Source organism: Maniola hyperantus, chromosome 6 (genome assembly GCF_902806685.2).
Source record: "Maniola hyperantus chromosome 6, iAphHyp1.2, whole genome shotgun sequence".
Taxonomy (NCBI): Eukaryota; Metazoa; Arthropoda; class Insecta; order Lepidoptera; family Nymphalidae; genus Maniola; species Maniola hyperantus.
In genome coordinates this window covers 4,630,206-4,651,761 of record NC_048541.1, presented here as the reverse complement: position 1 = coordinate 4,651,761, position 21,556 = coordinate 4,630,206, and the positions used below count along the sequence as shown (strand labels likewise).

Genomic DNA, 21,556 nt, shown 5'->3' with positions numbered 1-21,556 from the left:
GTTTATTAAACTATTTTTAATTTCGTTTTTATTGTATAGAAATAGTAATTTGTTACATGTTTTTTTTCAAAATAATAGTTAAAAAATTACTAAAATTCGACAAAGGTTTTTCACTGAGAAATTTATTTGACAGATTTCCTACCCACTAAAAGTGTTTCTGGATTTATTTGGCGTTAGAAAAATCGGCCCAGGCTATATTGAGAGCTGATTTTTCAATCGCCTAAACTATTTTCAGTAAACTAAGTGACGAATGACATCGGTAGGTGGAGAATACAAAAATTGTCACAACGTCTTTATTCCTCAGTTAAATATTATTTGGCGAATGAAAAATCGGCCCTAAATGTAATTTACACTGGAATTCATAGTCAAGATACTTCTTTAGGGGACTAGTCAGATGACATGTCAACCTTTATGCGATGTATAGTCCGTAAAAATGACTCTTCACGCGCCATTTTAACTATGGGTCAACTGTCATGTTAAAAGTACGGTTCACCTTTAAAATAAGAACTAAATCGGTCTTTTGACACGAAATTTGATACACAAAGTTAAAATGGCGCGTGAGAAGTAATTTTTTACGTATTCTATTGAGATGGATATGATACATGTCGTCTGAATGGTCCCCTAAAGAAGCCTCTATCTTAACTATGAATTCCAGTGTTAGTGATCGGACCATGTAATCAACGCTTTAAATATTTTAAATGTTTTGAATTGTCAAATCAATTATCTGACTTACAATTTCAAGATTTTTTTATTATTTTTGATAAATAATTACCTACAGTTACTTATTAATTCTACTTTATTATAGAATAATTAATAAGACCACTTGGTCTGGTAAACTGAAATACTCAACTCAATAATTGGCTGAAACTAGCTCGAAGAAAAGGGGACAGCTTCTTTTGTAAGTAAGCGATTTCGCAATTTACCGCTCCGTGGTGTGAGGAAGCATCAAAGAAATTCCCTTTAATTTGCCGCGCGTATTGTAACTTGTAACAGCACCAACGCTTCAACTTCGCGACTCGCGTTGAAAAAGCACTACGATTTGATTTGACTCAACATGTCTTGTGGGGTTGCAAGTGTGTTTCTTTCAAAATTAACACGTTTGTTCCCACGCTTCATGTCTAGCCTTTTCCAGTCCCCATTCAGTCCCATTAACTTTATTATAACGTGGCAAACAAACTACAGTACGCGGCCAAAAGTAATGTACATCGGCCTTTAGAATGACATTTCGGCTTTGTACAGCGTTTCTCTGTCACTCATTCCTATATGACGTTTTGTCGGTCTCAACGACAGAGACAACGCTCTACAAATCTTCTAAAGGTCGATGCACATTACTTTCGGCCGCGTACTGTACTGTGTTGTTGTGTGTCGGAGCCTCTGGCATGACAACGACGAACGCGCCAGAGCGCCTCTACAGACTTCGAGCGTCTTCATAATTTCCGATCGCATTACGACAACGCTACGACACAACAGTGTGAACGCAGTTTAGATGTCTATATTTGTTTAAACAATAATTTTTGGTGGCAACAATCTCTTCAGTCGTAACTCGTGCACTACGAGCGGAAAGGGGAGGCGGCAGGGCGGAGCGGAGGGGTGCGACACGGACGCGTCCGCTGACGCGCGGCGTTCAGTGTTTCGGCGTCTGAAACGAAAAAAAATATTTTAGTACATACTTCTTGATGGAATTTCACAGCTTTGGAAAAATATATTGTGCACACCTATATTGCTATATGCTCTACACTACACAACACTACACAATCTGTGTGCAGCTTAAGTTATATAGTATAAATGAGTGGCATCGCTGAGATAAGCTCTCGTGTTGATAGCAGACACGGTGGCTTTTCTGCGGAAGTATCTGGACCATAGTTAAGACATTAACACCACCTGGACTCTGGAACACACGTGGTATGCGGCTTGACGCACTTGCCCGCCTCGGACAGGCAGGTGGGTACGAAGCAGCGCCTGTAGGAACGAAGCAAGAGCTATCTTACCTGTGCCTCGCGTCGCAGACACAGGACGCCATGGTGATAGCGGCGGCGGCGGCCTGTCGGCGCACGTGTCTGGAACACACGCGGAGTGGCTCGAGGCATTCCCCGGCTTCAGGCAAACAAGCAGGCGCGGAGCAGCGCCGGTTGGAGCGCGAAAGGGAGGCATAGGTGGGCGCTGCTACACGTTGTACCTGCGGAATCATAATAAATTGGGTAAGTTTTTGCTCCTAATGGACTGTCAAAGGACTGATCAATCTGTCCAGGCAACTTCTTTTCTGAGATAGGTACATAATATCTTTTTTATACCACTCAAATCAAGTAGCGATTTACATTTCTGTGTTACATTACATTTACTTTTTATCTTATTGTTTTACATTTCTGTGTTACATTTGTCTTGTCAAAATGTATATAGTCCGTAAAAAATTACTTCTTATGCGCCATTTTAACTCTAGGGGCCACCTTTACAATAGGATTAAAATCGCACTTTTGACATGAAAGACACAAACAGTTAAAATGGCGCGTGAGGAGTAAAATTTTACGCGTTACACATAAATTTGTTACAAGACAATAAGCAATTGAATTATACATTTTATATGAATATTGATCGTAGACATTAGTCAAATGCTTGCGCACAATATGTTTCTGACGCTCAACCAACAGATTGACAATCGCGCCAGATTGCGTTGCAACACATTAACGGACATTACGTGCACTTCGAGAACGTCGAAACCTTCTCAACTCCGGATTTCTGGACAGCAAACCCAATATTTTTTCATAGTCTGCAGCTAAGAAAACTAACCTCAAAAGTGTTGCCCTTCCGCTTCCTGTGCTTGGGTTGTGCTTGCGGCTGCTCGGCGCGCTTGCGGCGCTGCGCGGCCGACGGTGCGCCCGGCGCCGCGCCGAACAGCCCGCGCTCCTCCGCCACGCGAATCATGTACTTCGCGTCGAGCCGGGTTATCTCCTGCGGGGGGCCTACTAGCGAATCATTCACGGATGAATCATTGTGAACTTAACGGCCTGACTACGGTATTTCTGTTTTAAGCGGTAACCGTGACAAGGCGAGAGGTAGAATTTTTTTAAATGTCGTTCGTTAGCGCTAGGATACTCTCGTGAGTGGGCAGCTGACGATATTATACTAGGGTCACACTCATTGTCTAAAGCTTATGATGACTTTTATGGTTGGAGTCATGTTACGTTGGAGAGGTAGGCCATAGATTTTGAAACTGTATCTATTTTGCCGAATGTATCCTGTTAGTACCTATTTAGTTTGGCTTACTTTTTAAATATGATTAGAAATTTGATTTTGAACTAACCTTTCTCTGAATTAGTCCCAAATAGCAGCCATCGCGGTCCAAAATGTAATTAATGTCCAGACCGTTTCCTAAAGATGGTAACGTTTGGATTTCGAATAAATCACACTCAGGTACCTGCCGAAAATTCATTTATGATAAGCAACAATAATTAATGTTGTATCGAAGTCATATTATATTGGATACTGTAGGCGTCAAATAAAAAAGAGCTTTCCTATAGCGCCGAACGCGTAAGTTTGACTGACGAACTAATAGCGAGGCGGCAAAGACATCCCCGAAATCGCACCTCACGTCGTACCAGCAAATAGATCAATAAATTGCCCGGTCCATTTCAATGTCAGGGATCATTTTCACCTGACGCCTACGGTAACTGTTTGCACTTACGAAAACATTCGGGCTATCCTTATCAGGGTCCCTGGGAACTGGTTCGTTCTCAGCCACTTGCATTTCAGGAATGGGCCTCGCTTTAGTACTAAAGGGCCCTGGACGTATAGAAACATCAGCACTTTCAGCTCTCTTCTTCAATAATACTACTCCTTCTGTGCCACCCGCTCTTGCGGTGGTGGGAGGGGAAGACATCGGTCTTTTCTGTGGAGGGCTATCGTTGGGGTCTTGGTCGTCTTGGTCTACCTTGTCGAGGTCGGATCGCGAGCCAGTTTGGTCCAACGATGTGCAAGAGTCGGTTATTATTGTTTCCGTAACTTCTTTAAACTTTGGTGTCTGCAAAAATTTGAGCAAGGGTTATTCGGTACTTTTATATACCCGTTTTAAGTTATACTACTTGGTTACTTGGTACCAAGCCAGACCTGGTTTTTAGACCTATGCAACCTCATGGCAGGATTGTATACTCTTTAGATATACCTAGTTTCTATATAGGGGGGTACTACCTACGTAATATTTATATTGAAGCTAGGCAAAAGTGCATACAAAGTTAGGTTAAAACCAAATAATTGCTTTTTTCTTTTTGATATATTAGTAGGTACATCGCAAGAAAATATCCGCAACTCGCGATAGCACAATACTCCTCAATGTAACGAAGCTCCATCTATACTTATGTAGCTTAATTCGAGAAATTGTCTTTCTGTCTCACTCAAAGCTGGATGAGATCCATCTAATTTAAATGGCTTGAATTGGAACACATTACTCACGGAGTGATCCCTATTCTTTTTCTTCAACAACGAGTGCCGCTCCCGCGCCAGTCGGTTGGCCTCGGCGACTGCGCGGGTCACTTGCGCCTCATTCTCTGCCTCCAGGGCTGAATGCGTCTCGTATATAATCAACTGGATCTGTTACATAAGCGAGGTCATCAGTTCATCACATTGCTTACATGTCGTTTTATCGTAAGATATGAAATAAGACAAATGGGAAAGTCAAGGTAGGGAAGATAGAATGCGAAAGTGCTGAGCAACATTTCCATTGAAGTTAACCATTCGCGTTCCCTAAGCATCGTCAGTCGTTTGTTTGGGTAGAATTAGTTACCTGAGGCTTAGATAATAGCGTTTTCAACGTTCTCTTTTGCTCTTCCAATATGGACTGCACACGGGCCTTTCCAGTAGAGTCGATTTCGGACTCCGTAAGTATCTGGAAGTTTTCATAAATAATAATAAGAAATTGCATTCATCATATTAGGTATGAACCTATTAAGAATATGAGGACACTTAGGAACTGAACAATTTTAGTTCAGGTCATGAAACCATGAATGTTCATTTAAAGTTACTCCTTCCTACTCTCTCTTATCATTCGTTGAAAAATTTCATCCTATCCTTAAAATTGGTGTACTTACCTCAAGCATGGCCAAATCGCCTCCTCTACCACAGACCAAGTCAATAGGATCTGTGACGGCCGAGTACGAATTGGGTGGCGTGGCCAACACGGCCACTACTCCGTCAAGTGCATTGACCACAGTTGGCGTATCGACGTGCACTGGGTCGCTCACAACAAACACCGAGGCGCTGGACTGTGGTTGCTCTGATGCTTCTATGCCGAGTTCTCGTAATGCGCATACGTAGCTTCCTACCCTAAAATCAAGTTAAATATTTACGCCTATGTCAAAATGCTTTCAAAGATACCTTACCTATTACTACTATGTAACTACAATTTCGGTACCTACATGAAATGAAAAATAAAATTAAATTAAATACCTTCAAGTCATCACCCACCACTTGTCAGCAGGTCTAATTGCAACCAAGCTATAGTCTATAAATTAAAAAAAATTGAAGTCTCAATTGACTGAAATCCGTAGGTTGGATTGATTTTGGAAAACTTTTGGGATTACGCTCCACGCTAAGCGAAATAGGTGTTTGGGACTTGGAGTTGTTGGCATGAGTAAAATTCGTCCACAATTTCAGTACTTACTTGTCTCCAGCGCCAAACACAACTAATTTCCCCAATTGGGGAGTAACGGGTGCAGCCGGTGTTTCAGCTTTTAGTATAGCAGCCAGCTCCTTCAACTGTGCGGCTAGGTATGCGGAGCAACGAGGTGACGAGGCATGGGTTTGTGCGACTACCCCGCGCAGTGAGTTGGCGCGAAGAGCGCGGCATAGGGTAGACGCACCTTCGCAGAACTCTCGTTCCTGAGTTGGGAACAAAAACAATGTCTTAGTCATTTTTACCCGAATGCGGCGAAGTCCAAAGGTCCAATACCTACACAAGTGGCATAAATTTGCGTCTGTTTCAATCTTTGCAAGAAACCTAAGTTTAGCAGTGGACATTACCGGATGAAACTACGACGGCGACCTACATCCCGTTTAAGTAACAATATTTTTGCAAATTTTTACATATTCTGACAAGCGACAGCCTTCAAATTTTATTTATTGGTTGATTTCACGACGTCATAAGGCCGCATTGTATGGCATCATTTCGAGAAGTTTTAGAATTATTTCACTACTACAGAAACAGATACCTGCAGCACTATTATTCCATCCTTGACCAAATCTAATTGTCCGACGCTGACATTAGCTGGTGGACGGAGGGTAATGAATCTGAAAAGTTTGAGTGTTGTAAATCATCACAAAATAATTTCGTATAATAGTCAGATAAAGCACTTTAAGTGTACCTTGGACAGACGCGATCAAATCTGTATTCTCCAGCGCAGAGCTGACGCGAATTGCTGTACGAATATCCTAATTCATGGAGCCTGTTGACTAGTTCAGCAACTTTTCTAATAAACGAAAATCAGTTAATAGATTACAAAAAAAATAAAAACCGACTTCGTTACACAAACACTAAAAATTGAAAAATAATTTAATTTATTACCGAATATATTATGTATACAAGAGTTAATATAGTTCCATAATATGACGGTTTTACATAACAATAAAACCGATATTATGTGCCGAGAGGGAAAACATACAGCATTTATGTATGAAGAAGCAATTATGTACTCACCGCATATATGCGCGCTCCATACACAAACAATGTAGTTCACCTTACCGTATATAGGGGCGCTAGTGTCTCACCCAGCAAGGCAGCGGGCCGCTGCCATCTTGGATGTCATAGTCTTCACCAGGAAGAAGTTCTTGCAATGCTGTATGTTTTCCCTCTCGGCACATAATATCGGTTTTATTGTTATGTAAAACCGTCATATTGATGTGCCTCCGGTAAAACATACAGCATTTATGTATGAAGACGTGTTTGTTATCTGCTGGTGAAATGTTCACCCACAACGCTATGATGAATCAAAGGGAGTTAATCTGTCAATTGAATAACATAAAAATATCAATCGTTAAGTTAGATCAAATAACCACGTCCCTTTCATTCATTGTCACATATTAAAGTTATTGTTATTTCTAACCAGGGTTAATAAGTTAAAATATAATGTCTAAAAGACAAACAATTTAAGTGATTTATGTCTGTAATTTTGATAAGGATTACTAAAACTCAAACCGGACCATATAATGATTATATTGAAAAATAAGCTTCAGTTATTTTTAGGTTGCCTCAGGGCAATAATGATTTGGCGCTGACGGGTCCGCTGGGTTTTAGTGGGTATTCTGGGTTACAGTGAGTCCCACATACCTCCCCGGAAGAAACGTGGTTCAGCTGCGTTTCTTCCGGGGAGGATGCGTAAAAGCATTTCCCAGCGAAAAAAAAAAAAAAAAAAAAAAAAAAAAGGGCAATAATGATTTCAACAAGAATGTCTGGTAATCTCCAGTTACCACGAGATACGAGTATATCGTCCATTGATTGGTTATCTGTCCCTAAAGAAGCTACTGCTGCTCCACTGATGAATCCCTGGGGATGCAGGAATGCTGCCACATTGCTTAAGAACTGAACTGTTCCAGTGATCAGTGACAGTACGTGATGTGGCTTCAGTTTCATTACCGTTGGTGATAAAAAGATTACAATATATCTAAATTCTTAACTTCATTCTGCTTGACCTATTTTTCTGTATCAAAGACTTGACTAGTACATTATTAGCACATTATGTTTTCTGTTATGTTATTATGTTTTGAAAGTGTCCATCCGTATTGATGTTAAGAGTGAGTGTCAGTCTTTGGGCCAAATAAAGTATATAATATATTTTTCCCGGTGACACAGACTTTCAGTCGTGTACCCTTCGTTCGTGGCAACAAGTGTCCATGTAGGTTCGTCTAGATATCTCGAGAAGTGTGTACTTAAATGAGAGCTTCTGAAGTTAGCGCTTGAGCTCTACCTTAAGGTCCTGTATGATAAATGGTTTAGTAATTTTGAGTTTAGCCACGTCAATAATTGCCTAGTAGCCACATGTGGATCATAGAAAGTTAACCGCCACCATGTTTCGTACCAGTTTAACCATTTTTTGATGTCTGGTAGGTAGGTAGGACAAAAATTGCTTCCAACAACCACCTGTTCTTTACTTCTCGTATAGACCACTCCTTTATTTGGGCATCCATCCCTAATTTTTCAGCTTCCGGGTAAATGTCTGGCGGACACTGTAATGTCGTGACATCTATCAGAGTCCCTGATAGGTTCTATAGTTCATTTGAGCTCTGCTTTCAAATCTTGAAGCCCAAAGGTCTTTCACGTGCCACATTTAAGTACACCCCAGCTACACTTGTTCAAGTAGGTCAGTACTTTTGGCAATTAGTTTGGAGAAGAAAACACCCATGCTAAATTGATGTCTCAATGATCTGTTCAAAGCATCTATAACTTGTTGATCAATCTTTGCAGTCGATAAAGACATCACACCACATTGTGTATGTGTAAATGTTGTTGGTTAGTCAAATAAAATAAAAATAAAAATAAATAAATAAATAAAGACACCATCTTTGTTCCCTACTACAGTAATCTGTTGTGCTGCAACCAAATCGATCTCTGACGTCGCTTGAGGGAAAAGATGCCACTCTGTGGGAGGTTTTCCTCGTGACAGCCTTGAGCCAATAATGTAATCTGTTATATGCGGGAGTTCGATCGTTAGAATCAGTAAAACCCACGACTTTGTTCATTAAAATGAACGTTAGAAGGAACGAGTGAACGAATGAGTGTTCGATTGAACCAAGACTTGCGATTTTTGCAGAGTCCTTGTGCTGTCTTCAATTTCCACTATGACTGCATAAAGTTCCTTCTATTGCTGTGCTATCATTTTTTGATGCGCTAACCAAGTTTCTGGCATTAATTTTCCGTTTAATTGGGCACTAAAAGCCAATCAGAGGCATTATTCGCCAAGCAGTGGATGGCAGGTTTTAGGTGAACATATTGGCAGCCTGAGACGTGTGGCTCCGCGCCGCCATGTCATTCCCTGTTCCACGATTGTGGATTCAGCAGTCTAAAGCATACTATCGAAACGTTTGAGGCATATTTGGATCTGATCAGAATGTAGTCTGCTTCTGGGAGTTACTAAACTGGCGAAGTCTGACTGTCCTAGCAACCGTTGCATGTCGTGAAGAGTGATGCGACTTTTCAGTAATAATTCTCTCAAAGGTCTCGTTGATAGTTTTTTACTCTTTATTATGGGCAAGAACATTGAATTTCCTTATAGTCTGCCAACGAATACCCAGGTATTTGTAGGTCTTGTGTGTGTTAGAATTGACTTTTAGTAATTGATCCCGATGTTGCTTAACTTCGGTGATCAGTTGAAAACCGGTGTCTTCAACATGGTATGGACGTTGGCTTTTGGTAATTGATCCGCCTGCCCCGAAGTTCCAAGGGCCTCACGCTTCCGCAGTGTGAAGGCATAACTTGGCTTGGTCTTGGTTGACCAGAATTGCCAGCCCAGAAGTTCCAAGTGCCTCACGGCTTCCGCAGCCTGAAGACATAACTTGGATTGGTCTTGATTGACCAGAAGGAAGTCGTCTAGGTAGACTAGCACTCGACATTCCTTCGCATGCAAGGTTTCCGCAACCAAGCATGTTACAGGTAGGGCGCTGCCGCCAGACCCAAAAATTGGACAGGTTGTCCAACTTTAGAGTCCAGGTTGTAGAAAGCTACAAACCGGTATGACAAATCAGACGGGATAGTTTTGCTTCACAAATTTGTTTCGTTCTCGAGGGTCGAAAATCAGACGGATCGATCCAACGCTTTCCTTCCGCAGAAAAAGCTCGGAGATAAAACAGGGCATTTCCTTGTGAACCACTTTTACTAGTTTTGATCCAGTAATTCTTGTGTCATTTAAGTCGTGACAGGTGACCAGGTTGCATGTTGCATTATTTGTTTTGTGGGCATTACCGGGGGTAGTTTCTTGTATTAGGGTATTCGAAATCCCGTTATTAACATTTGCACCAAAAGCTTGCCAACAATATTAGAATGTCATTACATAACCTGTAACATGTGTTGGATAGGTTTTTGTTATTATAGGTATTTATAGCTGTGATATTTATAAATATGGGCCACCAGGGGATTGCATAAATGCAGTGAGTGTTGCTTTATCCAAAAAGAACCTCGTCACTATTGTTAAAAGCCAATCCGGTATTTGACAACTAGTCAAATCAGTATGCTATAAAGCGTTAAAACACACGCTCAGCACGCGAGGCCCCATGAAACACTGGCATGTGACGTCACAATGATTTGACGTACTTTTCTAGTTTAATCAATAATTTAAAATGGTTATCACACCAAAAACTAACAAAGGGCGCGGGCCTCACATATACTGGAAGACCCCCCATTCAACAATCACTGAGAACCCATTCACTTTTGACATATGCAAATATTGTATTCAATACTTTTATCCAAAATTTCCTTAGAGTATTTAAAATAAACATCTCCCTGAAAATTCTGTCTGATATTCATCTCCTGCGCCTTACATAATATATTATACGATACATTCGCCTGTTGCCCAAACAATTTGTAAAGTTTGTTCTGATAATTTTTAAGACAAAGATGATTTGCTGAATTTTATTTATTTATTTAAACATATTTATTGCTAATCATTATATTCAAAAGAATAAAAATGCAGGAGATGTTTAGAACAAAGGGCGACTTTATCATCTGAATGTTTCAGTAATTTATTAATGAAGGTCTCTGGATTCATAACTGAGTTCTCTTTGGTATAATAAAGCATTGGTGGTAACGGCCATGATGTTCTCAGTGGGGCCAAATAAATGTTAGCTATTGTTTAGTGAGTACATTTCTCCGTTATTTTCAGTTTACGAAACCCCTTTAAATCAGCAATTTAACCAATGTCTTGTTATAACCAACCTCTCACCACGTGGTGGGCGAGATAAAATGTTATCATTCGATTAACTGGCGTAAAATTTAAGTTGCACTCAATTAACTTTGTACATAAAATAAATAAATTCAATAAACGATTATAGGTAACCATTAGGACTTTTTCTCGCCAAAATTTGTATTAAAGAAACCTAGATCCAGATTTAGATTTCGGTGTCGACACGTTCGTCAACCAAATCGCCATTTGTTTAATTTGGTTTCTCAATTAGCATCTCATTTGCATTAGATACCCAATATGGTAGATGCATTATGAAATATGTAAGAAAACTCACCGGGTTGTATAACGCATCGATCCGAGGATCGATCGTTACCTGGTAATTTCTCGCTGTTTCTCTCGGGAGTCACTCTCAATCCTGCTCGTTGCTTGAATCGCTGCTGGATGTCGAGGTATCCCCTTTTTCAAGAGCCCTCTCAGGCACCAATAAGCGCGAAATACCAGATCGATTAGCTTACGTAGCTTATCGACATCGTTCGCGCACGTGGGGTCCAACCAAAATTTCCCCACGATAATATTACGAAATAATAAGAAAATATATATCATGATCACCGTATTATCACATTTATTGCACTTATTGAAAATATTTTTTTGCAAAGAAAGACGGATTAACGATATAATTTTAGATTCGACGCGCACGCGGCGAAAGTACACAACGCTATGACATCCAAGATGGCAGCGGCCCGCTGCCTTGCTGGGTGAGACACTAGCGCCCCTATATACGGTAAGGTGAACTACATTGTTTGTGTATGGAGCGCGCATATATGCGGTGAGTACATAATTGCTTCTTCATACATAAATGCTGTATGTTTTACCGGAGGCACATCAATAATACTTTTTGGTGCCGGTGCCAATTAGCTTTAGCTGCGCGAATCGTCTAGACTTCATATTTTTATGGGACTCCACAATGGCACCTCATTGGCACCGACCCCAAAAAATATTATTATGGAACTATATTAACTCTTGTATACATAATATATTCGGTAATAAATTAAATTATTTTTCAATTTTTAGTGTTTGTGTAACGAAGTCGGTTTTTATTTTTTTTGTAAAAAAATTTTATTTCACAATTTTTAGTGGCCCCATGGAATTATGCTATGACTGGTTAAAAATCTATTGTTTACTAAGCTATTACACTGATCGCGAGCAATTTACTCTTATCCGTTGAGGAGTTCCAGTATCTATCTTCGAAGATGTTCATCAGATCTTCACCAAATTGAAATGGGACCAACTTTGAAGTATACCCTTTCAAACAAAAAAAGAATTTTCAAAATCGGTCCAGGCGTTTTCGAGTAATCGGGGAACATACATAAAAAAAAAAAAAAAAGATTCCGACGAATTGAGAACCTCCTCCTTTTTTTGAAGTCGGTTAAAAAGAAAATCGAGTAATGGATTAACAAGGTTATTCCAAATAGTTTTTATTTTGTTGGTTTTTCAGATTATTGTTAACATTAAGAGATACAGTTGTGACGATGTATACATCAGTTGATTGTTACATAATCTGGGTGGGAACTGCCTATGTTCGTACTGGCAACAAAAGTGGAAGCACGTAACTCACTTCGCTTTGAACGTGTTCACCCATCCCGTAACGGTGTCCTTGTTGACGCACGCGGATATACGCTCTTCTCGCAAATGGGCTGGTAAGAGATCCGATAACCTGAGGAAAGCAAAACAAAATAAATAAATAAATAAATAAATAAACGTTTATTTCAGACCATTCATAGATCCATAGATTGTTAGTATGTTAGTTACAGTTTTTCCTTAAATGGTAAGTTAGTATTGTTAGTTCAGTAGTAGGTAGGTACAATTAATTTTATTTTACTGACCCAATAGCTACCGCCACACAGTGGTGTAGTAAAATGTAAAATGGAAAACAAGTAGGAAAGAAGAAACCTACTAAAACAGATTTCTCTGACCTAAGTGCATTGCTTTAAAAGAAATCACAGTTTACCTAATATCTTCAGGCAAGATTCACAAGATTTGCCATAAGTTAAGCACATAATTGAGCATACCTATCTACCTAATTTGATTTCATTCCGATAAATGTAGAGCTGGGAAACTCCAGTGAGGGAAATTAACTCAAACTGCACAAGACCGTGTTCTGTGAAAATCTTTGCAGTAGAATTTGAAAGAAATATCCAGCAATGGAATCCTACTGATAAAAACGAAGATATGCCAATTTGTTCTCAGAGCAGTTCAGTATAAAACAAGAGAATAGGTAGGGATAGTTACGTGAAAGCCCTATTTTTAATCCGTATTCTGGCAATGGCCGCTGCAAAGTGGACCCTTTCATCCCATATAGCTGCTTCTACATCCTTGAAGGGGTATCCAGCTTGGTCCAGCAGAAGCTTAGAACGCTCCACCTCCGCTCGCGGCCTCGACACCCATCGGCGTCTTGCGAGCTCCATTAAGAACAGCCATGTTGAATGTTTGTGATCTAAGAGCTGTTAAATTGCAAAAAATATTAAGCAGCTTTGAGGAAAACAGCTGGCGTCTCAAAAAGAGCTTTGAGACCTTGAATTGGATGATTTGTCGATATCTATTTGGCGGAGAAATGAGACGGCGAGAATGTCTACGTCTAGGTTGCCATTTGAATAAATATTTATCAAATAAACCAAGATTTCTAGATATCTAGATCCAAGAAAAATCGTTTGGCACAAGACCTATTTCTAGATAAGTACAAGTAGGTACTTATCAAGATCAAAGAAAATTCGTTCTGTACCCCCACTACCTACTTACCTACAATTGCAATTTGCTTTTCGGGTTTATTCACAAATCGCACTCTACGAGTAGATTTGAAACCAGACCTAAAAATTACGTCTTTACCTAAGAATCATAACCATCGTTTTCAACGATTTCATTTTACAATAGTAAAAATGTCTCTTGTATTTTGAAATTCTATGCAATGCAATAATTGGTCAATTAATTTCCGCGACAGCTAAAGCGTCTTATCTATGTGAAAACATTCAAATTTGGATGTTTTTGACGCTATATGCCGTGTTATTATTAATCGAATCCACTTTATCAGATGGAAAAGTCAGGAATCACCAAGGTTTTCATTTTTAGGCGAAAATATACGCTCATAAATACCAAGCTCGTTTTCGTGAGCGTCCTCAAAGAAAAATAAATGGATTTGGTCACGAGATCGTCGTAATGTGAGTTAGATACGGCTATATTTTTTGCTGTTACATCTTGTCGAATGTGCTTTTATCGAAGTTATTGCTTAGTAATGACATTTCTCTTTAACCTTGCCAACTCTGCCATGCAACCTTCGAGAATGTTTTAAGAAGTTCAAGTGCGCTGTAAAATTTCCCAAATATTTACACAAGAGTGGTTATTTTTAAATGGAATCCATATCCCAAAGACGAAAGTGTGTCGGTCTGTCTGTCTGTTTGTTTGTTAGCTTTTCACGGCCGTTTTTGACAAAATGTACAGAGATAGAATGTAGTGTGGTGAGATTCCAGGGAAGAGCATAGGCTACTTTGGTGTATTAGAACGTGAAATTGACTCGTATGTAAACTCATTACATCTAAAGTGAAGAAAGAATAAAATAGCGTTCTATATTTGTAAGACTGTCACTTGTGAGTTGTCGTTATCGTTGGAAAAAGTAATGTCTTTCTGTTAATATAATAAATTATATTTTATGTATTTATCAAGATTGAGTTTATTGGGCGATCCACCTCCTGATCATAAATATGGTGCCGGAAAGTTATAGAGTTCCCACAGGATATTTAAAACCCATCTGTTTAACCGATTTTGTCGTTTGAGGCAGAAATAGCTTGCATGCCGGAGGTGGACATAGGATGCATGACATTTGCATTTCCGGATGCATACATACTTAGTACCTATATTATAGGTACTAAGTATGTCTAACGGCTTACGTGACTAGGTCGGGATCACATCGGGATTTATTGCTTGTGCGATGCATCGCATTCAAACAAATGGACTGAATAGCTCAATTACTTACTCGTAACTACCTGCTTGTTATTCATAAGTCGTACAAAGTAACCGTTATGCAGTTTGATCAAATTGCCCCAGTTTTAAAACAGCTCTTTATAGAGCCACCTTATGGTGGCTTCATTGAATTATGTGTAGGTTACGTTTTGTATGAAGTCATAACAGATTACAGAACCCAAATGGGTAGATGTTTTGTAGCTTTCTATACCTAAGTATATTGTGCTATATAAAATATATAAGGTACCTGATTTAAACTAATTTACCTGTGGATAATCACCAAAAAAATCAATGTCTTCTATTGCTTGATCGAGGATTGATTTATCTGAAACAGTAAATAGCACATTACTCCTAGCGTGGTCCGAGCTAACTACCTGGTTAGTTAGGTTCTTAGAATCTTTCAAAATCTACCTTTATAAGTCCCTTACACTTTTTTTTATTCCGATACGAGTTAGCCCTTGACTGCAATCTCACCTGGTACTAAGTGTTGATGCAGTCTAAGATGGAAGCGGGCTAACCTGGAAGGAGTATGACAGTTTTTATTAAACCTATAGTTTCTACACGGCATCGCACCGGAACGCTAAATCGCTTGGCGGCACGGCTTTGCCGGTAGGGTAGTAACTAGCCACGTCCGAAGCCTCCAACCAGACAAATAGGTAGCTAGCCGTATAACTGTGCCGTATGACTTTATTTAAAGTAAAATTAAAATAATATCTGCATTCAAAATTAAACAGTCCGTTACATTCAAACACACGCGAGTGTTTGCTATCGCAACACAATCAGGGAGGTAGGTGTTTTGTGATAAAAGTTAAATAGCGTTTAGGAAGCCCCGTAAACTAGTTTCAAAGTTCGCGTGATCCAATATAGGTAAGTACATAACCGTAAAGCGATAACCATTCACGCGCCAACTTCACCACCACGACACTCACTTACGAATATTTCCTACTGCTATACATATTTTAAGGTTCTTTATAAGGTAAAGGGCATGGGTTTACGATCATCGTGTTCGGTGATTTACGACAAAAAAGTCACGAACGATTTCAATAGCGCGATACTGTACTAAAAAGATAATATTATTTCGCTCTTTATACCTTTGTAATAAAGTGACATGATTTATTTAAACGCGATAAGTTGCGTTTAAAAAATAGGACGAACGATGTTTTAAAAACTTTGCTGTGAAGGCATACCTATCTATCTAAAATCCGTAGTAGTTGGGTCGTGTCGTCTGTGTCCAGCGCTTCGGCTTCGATACGCATGATGTATAAGTCCGCGCCGATCAAATAGTCGTCTCTGTATATAACCGCGAGACGCGGCTGCATTAGTGTGAGTGCTACATCCGTACACTGTACACAAGCGCGTGGAACAATACCTGCGCGAGGTCGCACTCGCATCGTAGGTCAGAGACGACTATTTGATTGCCGGTAACTATACCTATTTACAGTCTAAAAGTCGTCTGCCAATGTCTGAATATGCTACTTTGTGTGGTTTCACCATTACTGCTCCTTGGGACCCCAACGTCCGAAATATTTGCGCGGCCCAACTCCACTTAACTTGAGCTTTCTATAAGTTTTATAGAAATTTTAATCTCATTTCTGATTTCATCATGTACATTACACGACCATGGCTCTCTACAGCTTATATCATCTGCTGAGTGAATTATCTGAGCTTTGTTTAAAAGTCTAAGTTAATGGTAACAGTTCAGATGAGACCTACAGTGAGCATAATGAAAGTAGCGAGTTTTTAACCATCCTTACAACGAAACACGTCATAGATGAGCGAGTAGACACATCGCATTTCCTGTTCATCCTCGAAGCTCACAGGCATCGGGGGCTTGCAGAGAAGGCGGGCTGCTTTCATTACCTTTCGAGACAAAGACATTTAATAATAATATAATACTGTAGCTGTACTTCCGAGAATATTATCAAGTTATGTGAACACTAATAATTATTAGTTCTAAAATTAAAGGTTCCAGGTGTAGAACAGGTGCGTATAAATGCGACGCATATTACGCTGCGTATGCTAAACGCAGCGTTTGGATGTTACGTGGTAATGTACTGCATATTACGCAGTGCGTACGTCTCACGGCAGCAAGGTACTCCTGGATGTGGCCCAAGAAGTTATTACAAGTAGGTTCAAAGCTTGTAAAAAAAATTAACACGCTATACGCAAAAATATCGATAACATTCTAAGTTTATCTATTTAAAACAATTAGCTGTTTAATTGAATTATTGAGGTATTAGGACTTATAGGTGCTGCAGTTACGATAATTACTTAGGGTATTTTTTTTATCTAGTTCAGCAAATATCAAGTACTTATGACGGTACTTATTTAAATGTATTTACAATTTTGTTATAATGCAAACATCAGAAGTGGGATTCCGCTGGCGACTTGGACTATTAAGTACTTATTTTGATTACTGTGATGAGGCCCGTGAACGGTTAAAATGATAAGAAATAAAAACCTGTCCAATATCCCAAGCTGGACCTGGTGCGGTGCTGACGGTGATGGGAGGAGGTGCGTTAGGATTTTTGGTGGCCACGACCAGGCTCCACGGCGCCCACTCCTCTGGCGCCTCCTCCATTGCCTTTTTGTCATACTGTAAGACCTCATCCCTGTAACAAAATAGCAGAGCTGTTACAGTTTATTCGCAGATACATTTTATACATTAACTTAAAATATATTATTAAAAACAATTTTCTGATAGGAGAGCCAGAGAAACCGACATAACTCAACGAATTGCGTCGCTCGCTGAAATGGCAATGGGCGGGACACATAGTTCGAAAAACCGATAGACATTGGGGTGCCAACTGCCAAGGACCAAGGTGCTAGAATGGCGTCCTTGCACCGGAAAACGCAGCATTGGTAGACTTCCCACTACGTGGACAAATGGACACGAGTCAAGTCAAACGAGTCGCAATAAGTCACTGGCAAGGAATGAAACCTCTAACGAGAGGTCACTGGATTCAGGCGGGCGCAAGATCGTGGAGTGTGGAAGTCCCTACAAGAGACCTATCTATGTATATGACTCCTATGGACGTCTATCGGTTGACGATGATAACGATGAACAGTTTCAAACATGTTAGGTAAGTAATATGCGATAAATCAGTAGGTACTTAAATAAAAGATTACTTAGTTACGTTATTATTTTGGTAGATCCATCAACCATTTCGAGACATTTTTTATACAAAAGGGCAGATCCCGTGTCTCCAAAAATGCATGTTTTCAAATTGCTAAACTTCACTCAAACAGCCAACGATAATTAAATCGAAATTTGAAAGGCCCATGGCCCATTGCACATTATTCAGTGTAAAAGAATTTAAAAAACTAAATAAGTAGGTATACTATAATTTTGTTTTATAATATCTAATCGTTTCATTAATACTAAAGAAATATGCGTAAAAATTTGATTTTATGATTTTTATTTACTAGGTATGTAAAATACAACAGGTATTTATTTTATAAAAAGTTTTTTGTGAAAATTATAAAAATGTCACCAAACCGTCGCAATTATTATGTTTCTTTGAGTTTCTTAAAACAGGATAGTTTTTATGTTTGCAATAAGGTTTTAGTTAAGGTTTCAAGATTTTTTTGTAACGTACCTTAACGAGGGTAGTTTTGAAGAAAAGACCACAAAGTGTACAAATTACGAATAAACCTTACTGCGCTCGCTCGGGCAAGCAATCTAGGTATGAATGTGGTATGAGTTTTAAACATTCACTGAATGGAACCCACTTCTCAATAATTATAGCGAAATCGTGATTCATGACAGGTAAGTAGGTACCGTACCTATCTTCAGTAAAGAGCTAAATAAGTAGAACGTATCTAATTAAATCGAAGTAGGTAGTAGGTACCTACTAATGACTTTTATGAATAGTTGACCTTTAAAAGCGTTCAGAAAGGAAAATATGTATAAAGAAAGAAAATAATATAACTACCTACTCCTATCACTCAAATATAACTCATGTGAAGGGTACATTACCATAGCTTAACCTATTACCATATTACTTACCTACTGAAATACTGGGATTTCTATGCCTTCATGTGAATTTTCCCGGATAGTGTTTATAATTATTATACTTGGTATTTGTATGTAGACCTACTAAAGAACCTGTACCTACTAAAGAATATGACAAGAACAAGAAGAAATGTATCTTGTAACTTTCAAAATATTTCGAAACAAAAACACACTGGTATAAGTTATCACTACCTTATTATAAATGCGAAATTGTGTTTGATTGTTGGTTTGTCGTTCAATCGCGTCGCACGTCTAACGGAGCAACGAATTATTTTTTTGGAGTGATTTTTTGCATGGTTATAGTTAACGACCCAGGTAAATGATAAGTATACTTTTTTTCCGAAAATCAGAGTTACCACGGGATTATTAAAAACCAAACTTCGCGCTAAAGCGCGAGCATTATCTCATAAAATATAAATCATGAAGGTACCTTTAATTCAGTAGAATTAATTTTTCAACAATCACGATCCTAAGTCTATATGTAAAGTATTTACAAAATATAGGTATGTACTTATATATTTTACCTACTTACAAATTGGTTGGGAACAAAAAGGAAAAACTTTGAAAGCTCTAAGCTCATGCCTCAGGTCCTACTTTTGTAAGCGGTTGTTCTTGGCTAACCTATTTACGTGTGATCATAATCTACTGGCGCAAGTTCATGGCCAGCCTGCACTATAATCGTAGAGTTAACAGCTTTCCTCATAATAACGCTCTGAATGTCTATGTAGGGGTAGCAATTAAGATTAGAAAGAGCTAGTAATTAATTATGTACCTAAGTACTTGTGTATCTATGATTGAAAGTTTCACACCTCACCAGTCACCTCATAGAAAGACAATTAATAAGAATATTACTTACCTCCCTACGGTGGTTCTTTGTTCTGTGCTTCACCTGACGATGACACGCACTATACTTAATGGAATTAATGCGGCTGAGCTTCACCAAAACAATAAAGCCTGAAGCAAATACAGAGCTCGACAGCACAGCACAGCGCCACGGAAACTAAAGTCACAGTGAATGCGCGCGTACGCGTGTTAAATTAACTTCAATAATAGTCCCATTAGGACTCGGAGAAAGTTTTAAGAAGTGGAACCATCAAGATTTTTGATGTGAATTTTGGGGTGAGGAGAGCGAAATCTCGTTCTCATACCAGAATGGTTCCTGTATTGGAAGAATCTGGGAGCCCACTGCATTGTTAGCCCAAGAAAGTTCCTGCTGACCATTATGTGATTTAAAGGAAAGGGGTCGCAACCTTCAGCAATGACAAATACAACGCAGAGAGAGAAGTAAAGTTTATTTGGTGATTGAAAAATCTGCACTAAATTATTATCTACAAGTACCTACTTCTACAATTAATGATCTAATACTTGCACATCGACATCCAAAGTCTTCTGCATCTCCACCAGATTAAAGTACTGAGTGAGCCTATACTCCTTATCACTTGGTAAGACCAGTCGTTCAGCTTCACTAGTGTCGCCCTCCTGCCGCGCCGCATCTTCTTGCATGAAAAGCTCGGCCAATAATTTTGGATACACGTTAAATAAATTACCATCACTGTACTCGCTGAGCGCGACCCAGAGAGAATTTGAATCGTATTTGTCTGCCATTTTCTCATCATTAAAGTTTTATTAATTTCGATATCAAAGAATGTCGTCTCTTCTGCCTACACATTGATTGTACACCTCTTGAATCGGTATGAAAGACTTTGTCTTAAAAAAGCATTAAAATCATATTTTTTAAGGAATTTTAAAAATACTTTTTCACTTTATTAAATTCTTATTCTAACGGGTACCTACCTACTTACTTTTTTTTGATACGATTTTAGTTACAATTTTATATCGGTATCAACGCCAAAAAGACAATGAGATTTAGAATTCGATGCATATTTTATTTTAAAATTTAAACTCGGTAAAACAAATCACTCGATGTGATCTTTAGAGGCTTCGTTTCGTATAGAGTTACTTCTCTGAATGCCAACCGCTAACTGAAGAGCCTATTGCTTCCAAAGCCTGCGGTATGTAGAGTGTAAACCAACCTGTTGAGTTCTCACTATTTACAAAAGCTTCTAAGGTTTCTTTATACCTTCTACATTAAATATCATATTAATAAAGAATTATATTGGAGTATAATTACTTGTATATATCTTGTTGTGTAAATAGCCCACAGAAATATCGCAAGTTTTTTTAATAACATAAATTTGGCTTAACTTAAGTACTTAAAATATTATAAACTGTTTAAATATTATAAAAAATTAAGTAAAAACTACATAGAAATGTATTAGGTATACGTACTTATCCACTCGATAGTCGTTTCTACCTCACTCTACCCTTTAAGTACAAGCCAATTAAAAACTTGTTAAAAAGGTTAAAAATCTAAGGTTTAAAAATTAAGACGAGCGTTAGGAGTTGTCATTTATGTAGAAAGAAGAAAATGCTGAGAGAAAAAGAAAATGTCTATGGAAAATGCAGGAAAATGTCATAGGAAAATGTCGTAAAAATCTGTCATTCACAAATCACGTCACAACACATAATAATGGAGTCATGTAAATTTTTTTCAATAATTATTTAAAATACATACCTACCATCTTACGTTGTAATACAATACAATAGAAAAATGTAACCACGTTGTCAGTATGTAACTTAAAAATACATTTAC

The 21,556-nt window shown here is 38.7% G+C and overlaps 1 protein-coding gene across 8 annotated transcripts; it reads right to left on the bottom strand.

Moving 5' to 3' along the window:
- Positions 1-31: 31 nt before the first annotated feature.
- Positions 32-21,495, bottom strand: LOC117983015 (putative methyltransferase NSUN7). Of its 8 annotated transcripts, none has more exons than XM_069499260.1 (17): positions 20,273-20,401; positions 17,350-17,500; positions 16,643-16,748; positions 15,155-15,213; positions 13,167-13,378; positions 12,493-12,591; positions 6,351-6,455; positions 6,198-6,276; positions 5,651-5,868; positions 5,079-5,313; positions 4,775-4,876; positions 4,444-4,581; positions 3,680-4,015; positions 3,299-3,412; positions 2,785-2,946; positions 1,989-2,176; positions 32-1,639 (listed from the first exon to the last, which is right to left on the bottom strand). In XM_069499260.1, the coding sequence occupies exons 1-17, from the start codon at positions 20,296-20,298 to the stop codon at positions 1,501-1,503; spliced, it is 2,469 nt and encodes an 822-aa protein (XP_069355361.1). In that variant the 5' UTR covers positions 20,299-20,401; the 3' UTR covers positions 32-1,500. The 8 variants fall into 8 exon arrangements, with proteins under 8 accessions (XP_069355361.1, XP_034825358.1, XP_069355364.1 ...); XM_069499263.1 differs by lacking the exon at positions 20,273-20,401 and adding an exon at positions 21,479-21,495 and having other exon boundaries at positions 33-1,639; XM_069499262.1 differs by lacking the exon at positions 20,273-20,401 and adding an exon at positions 20,451-20,467 and having other exon boundaries at positions 33-1,639.
- Between the last annotated feature and the right edge of the window lie 61 nt (positions 21,496-21,556).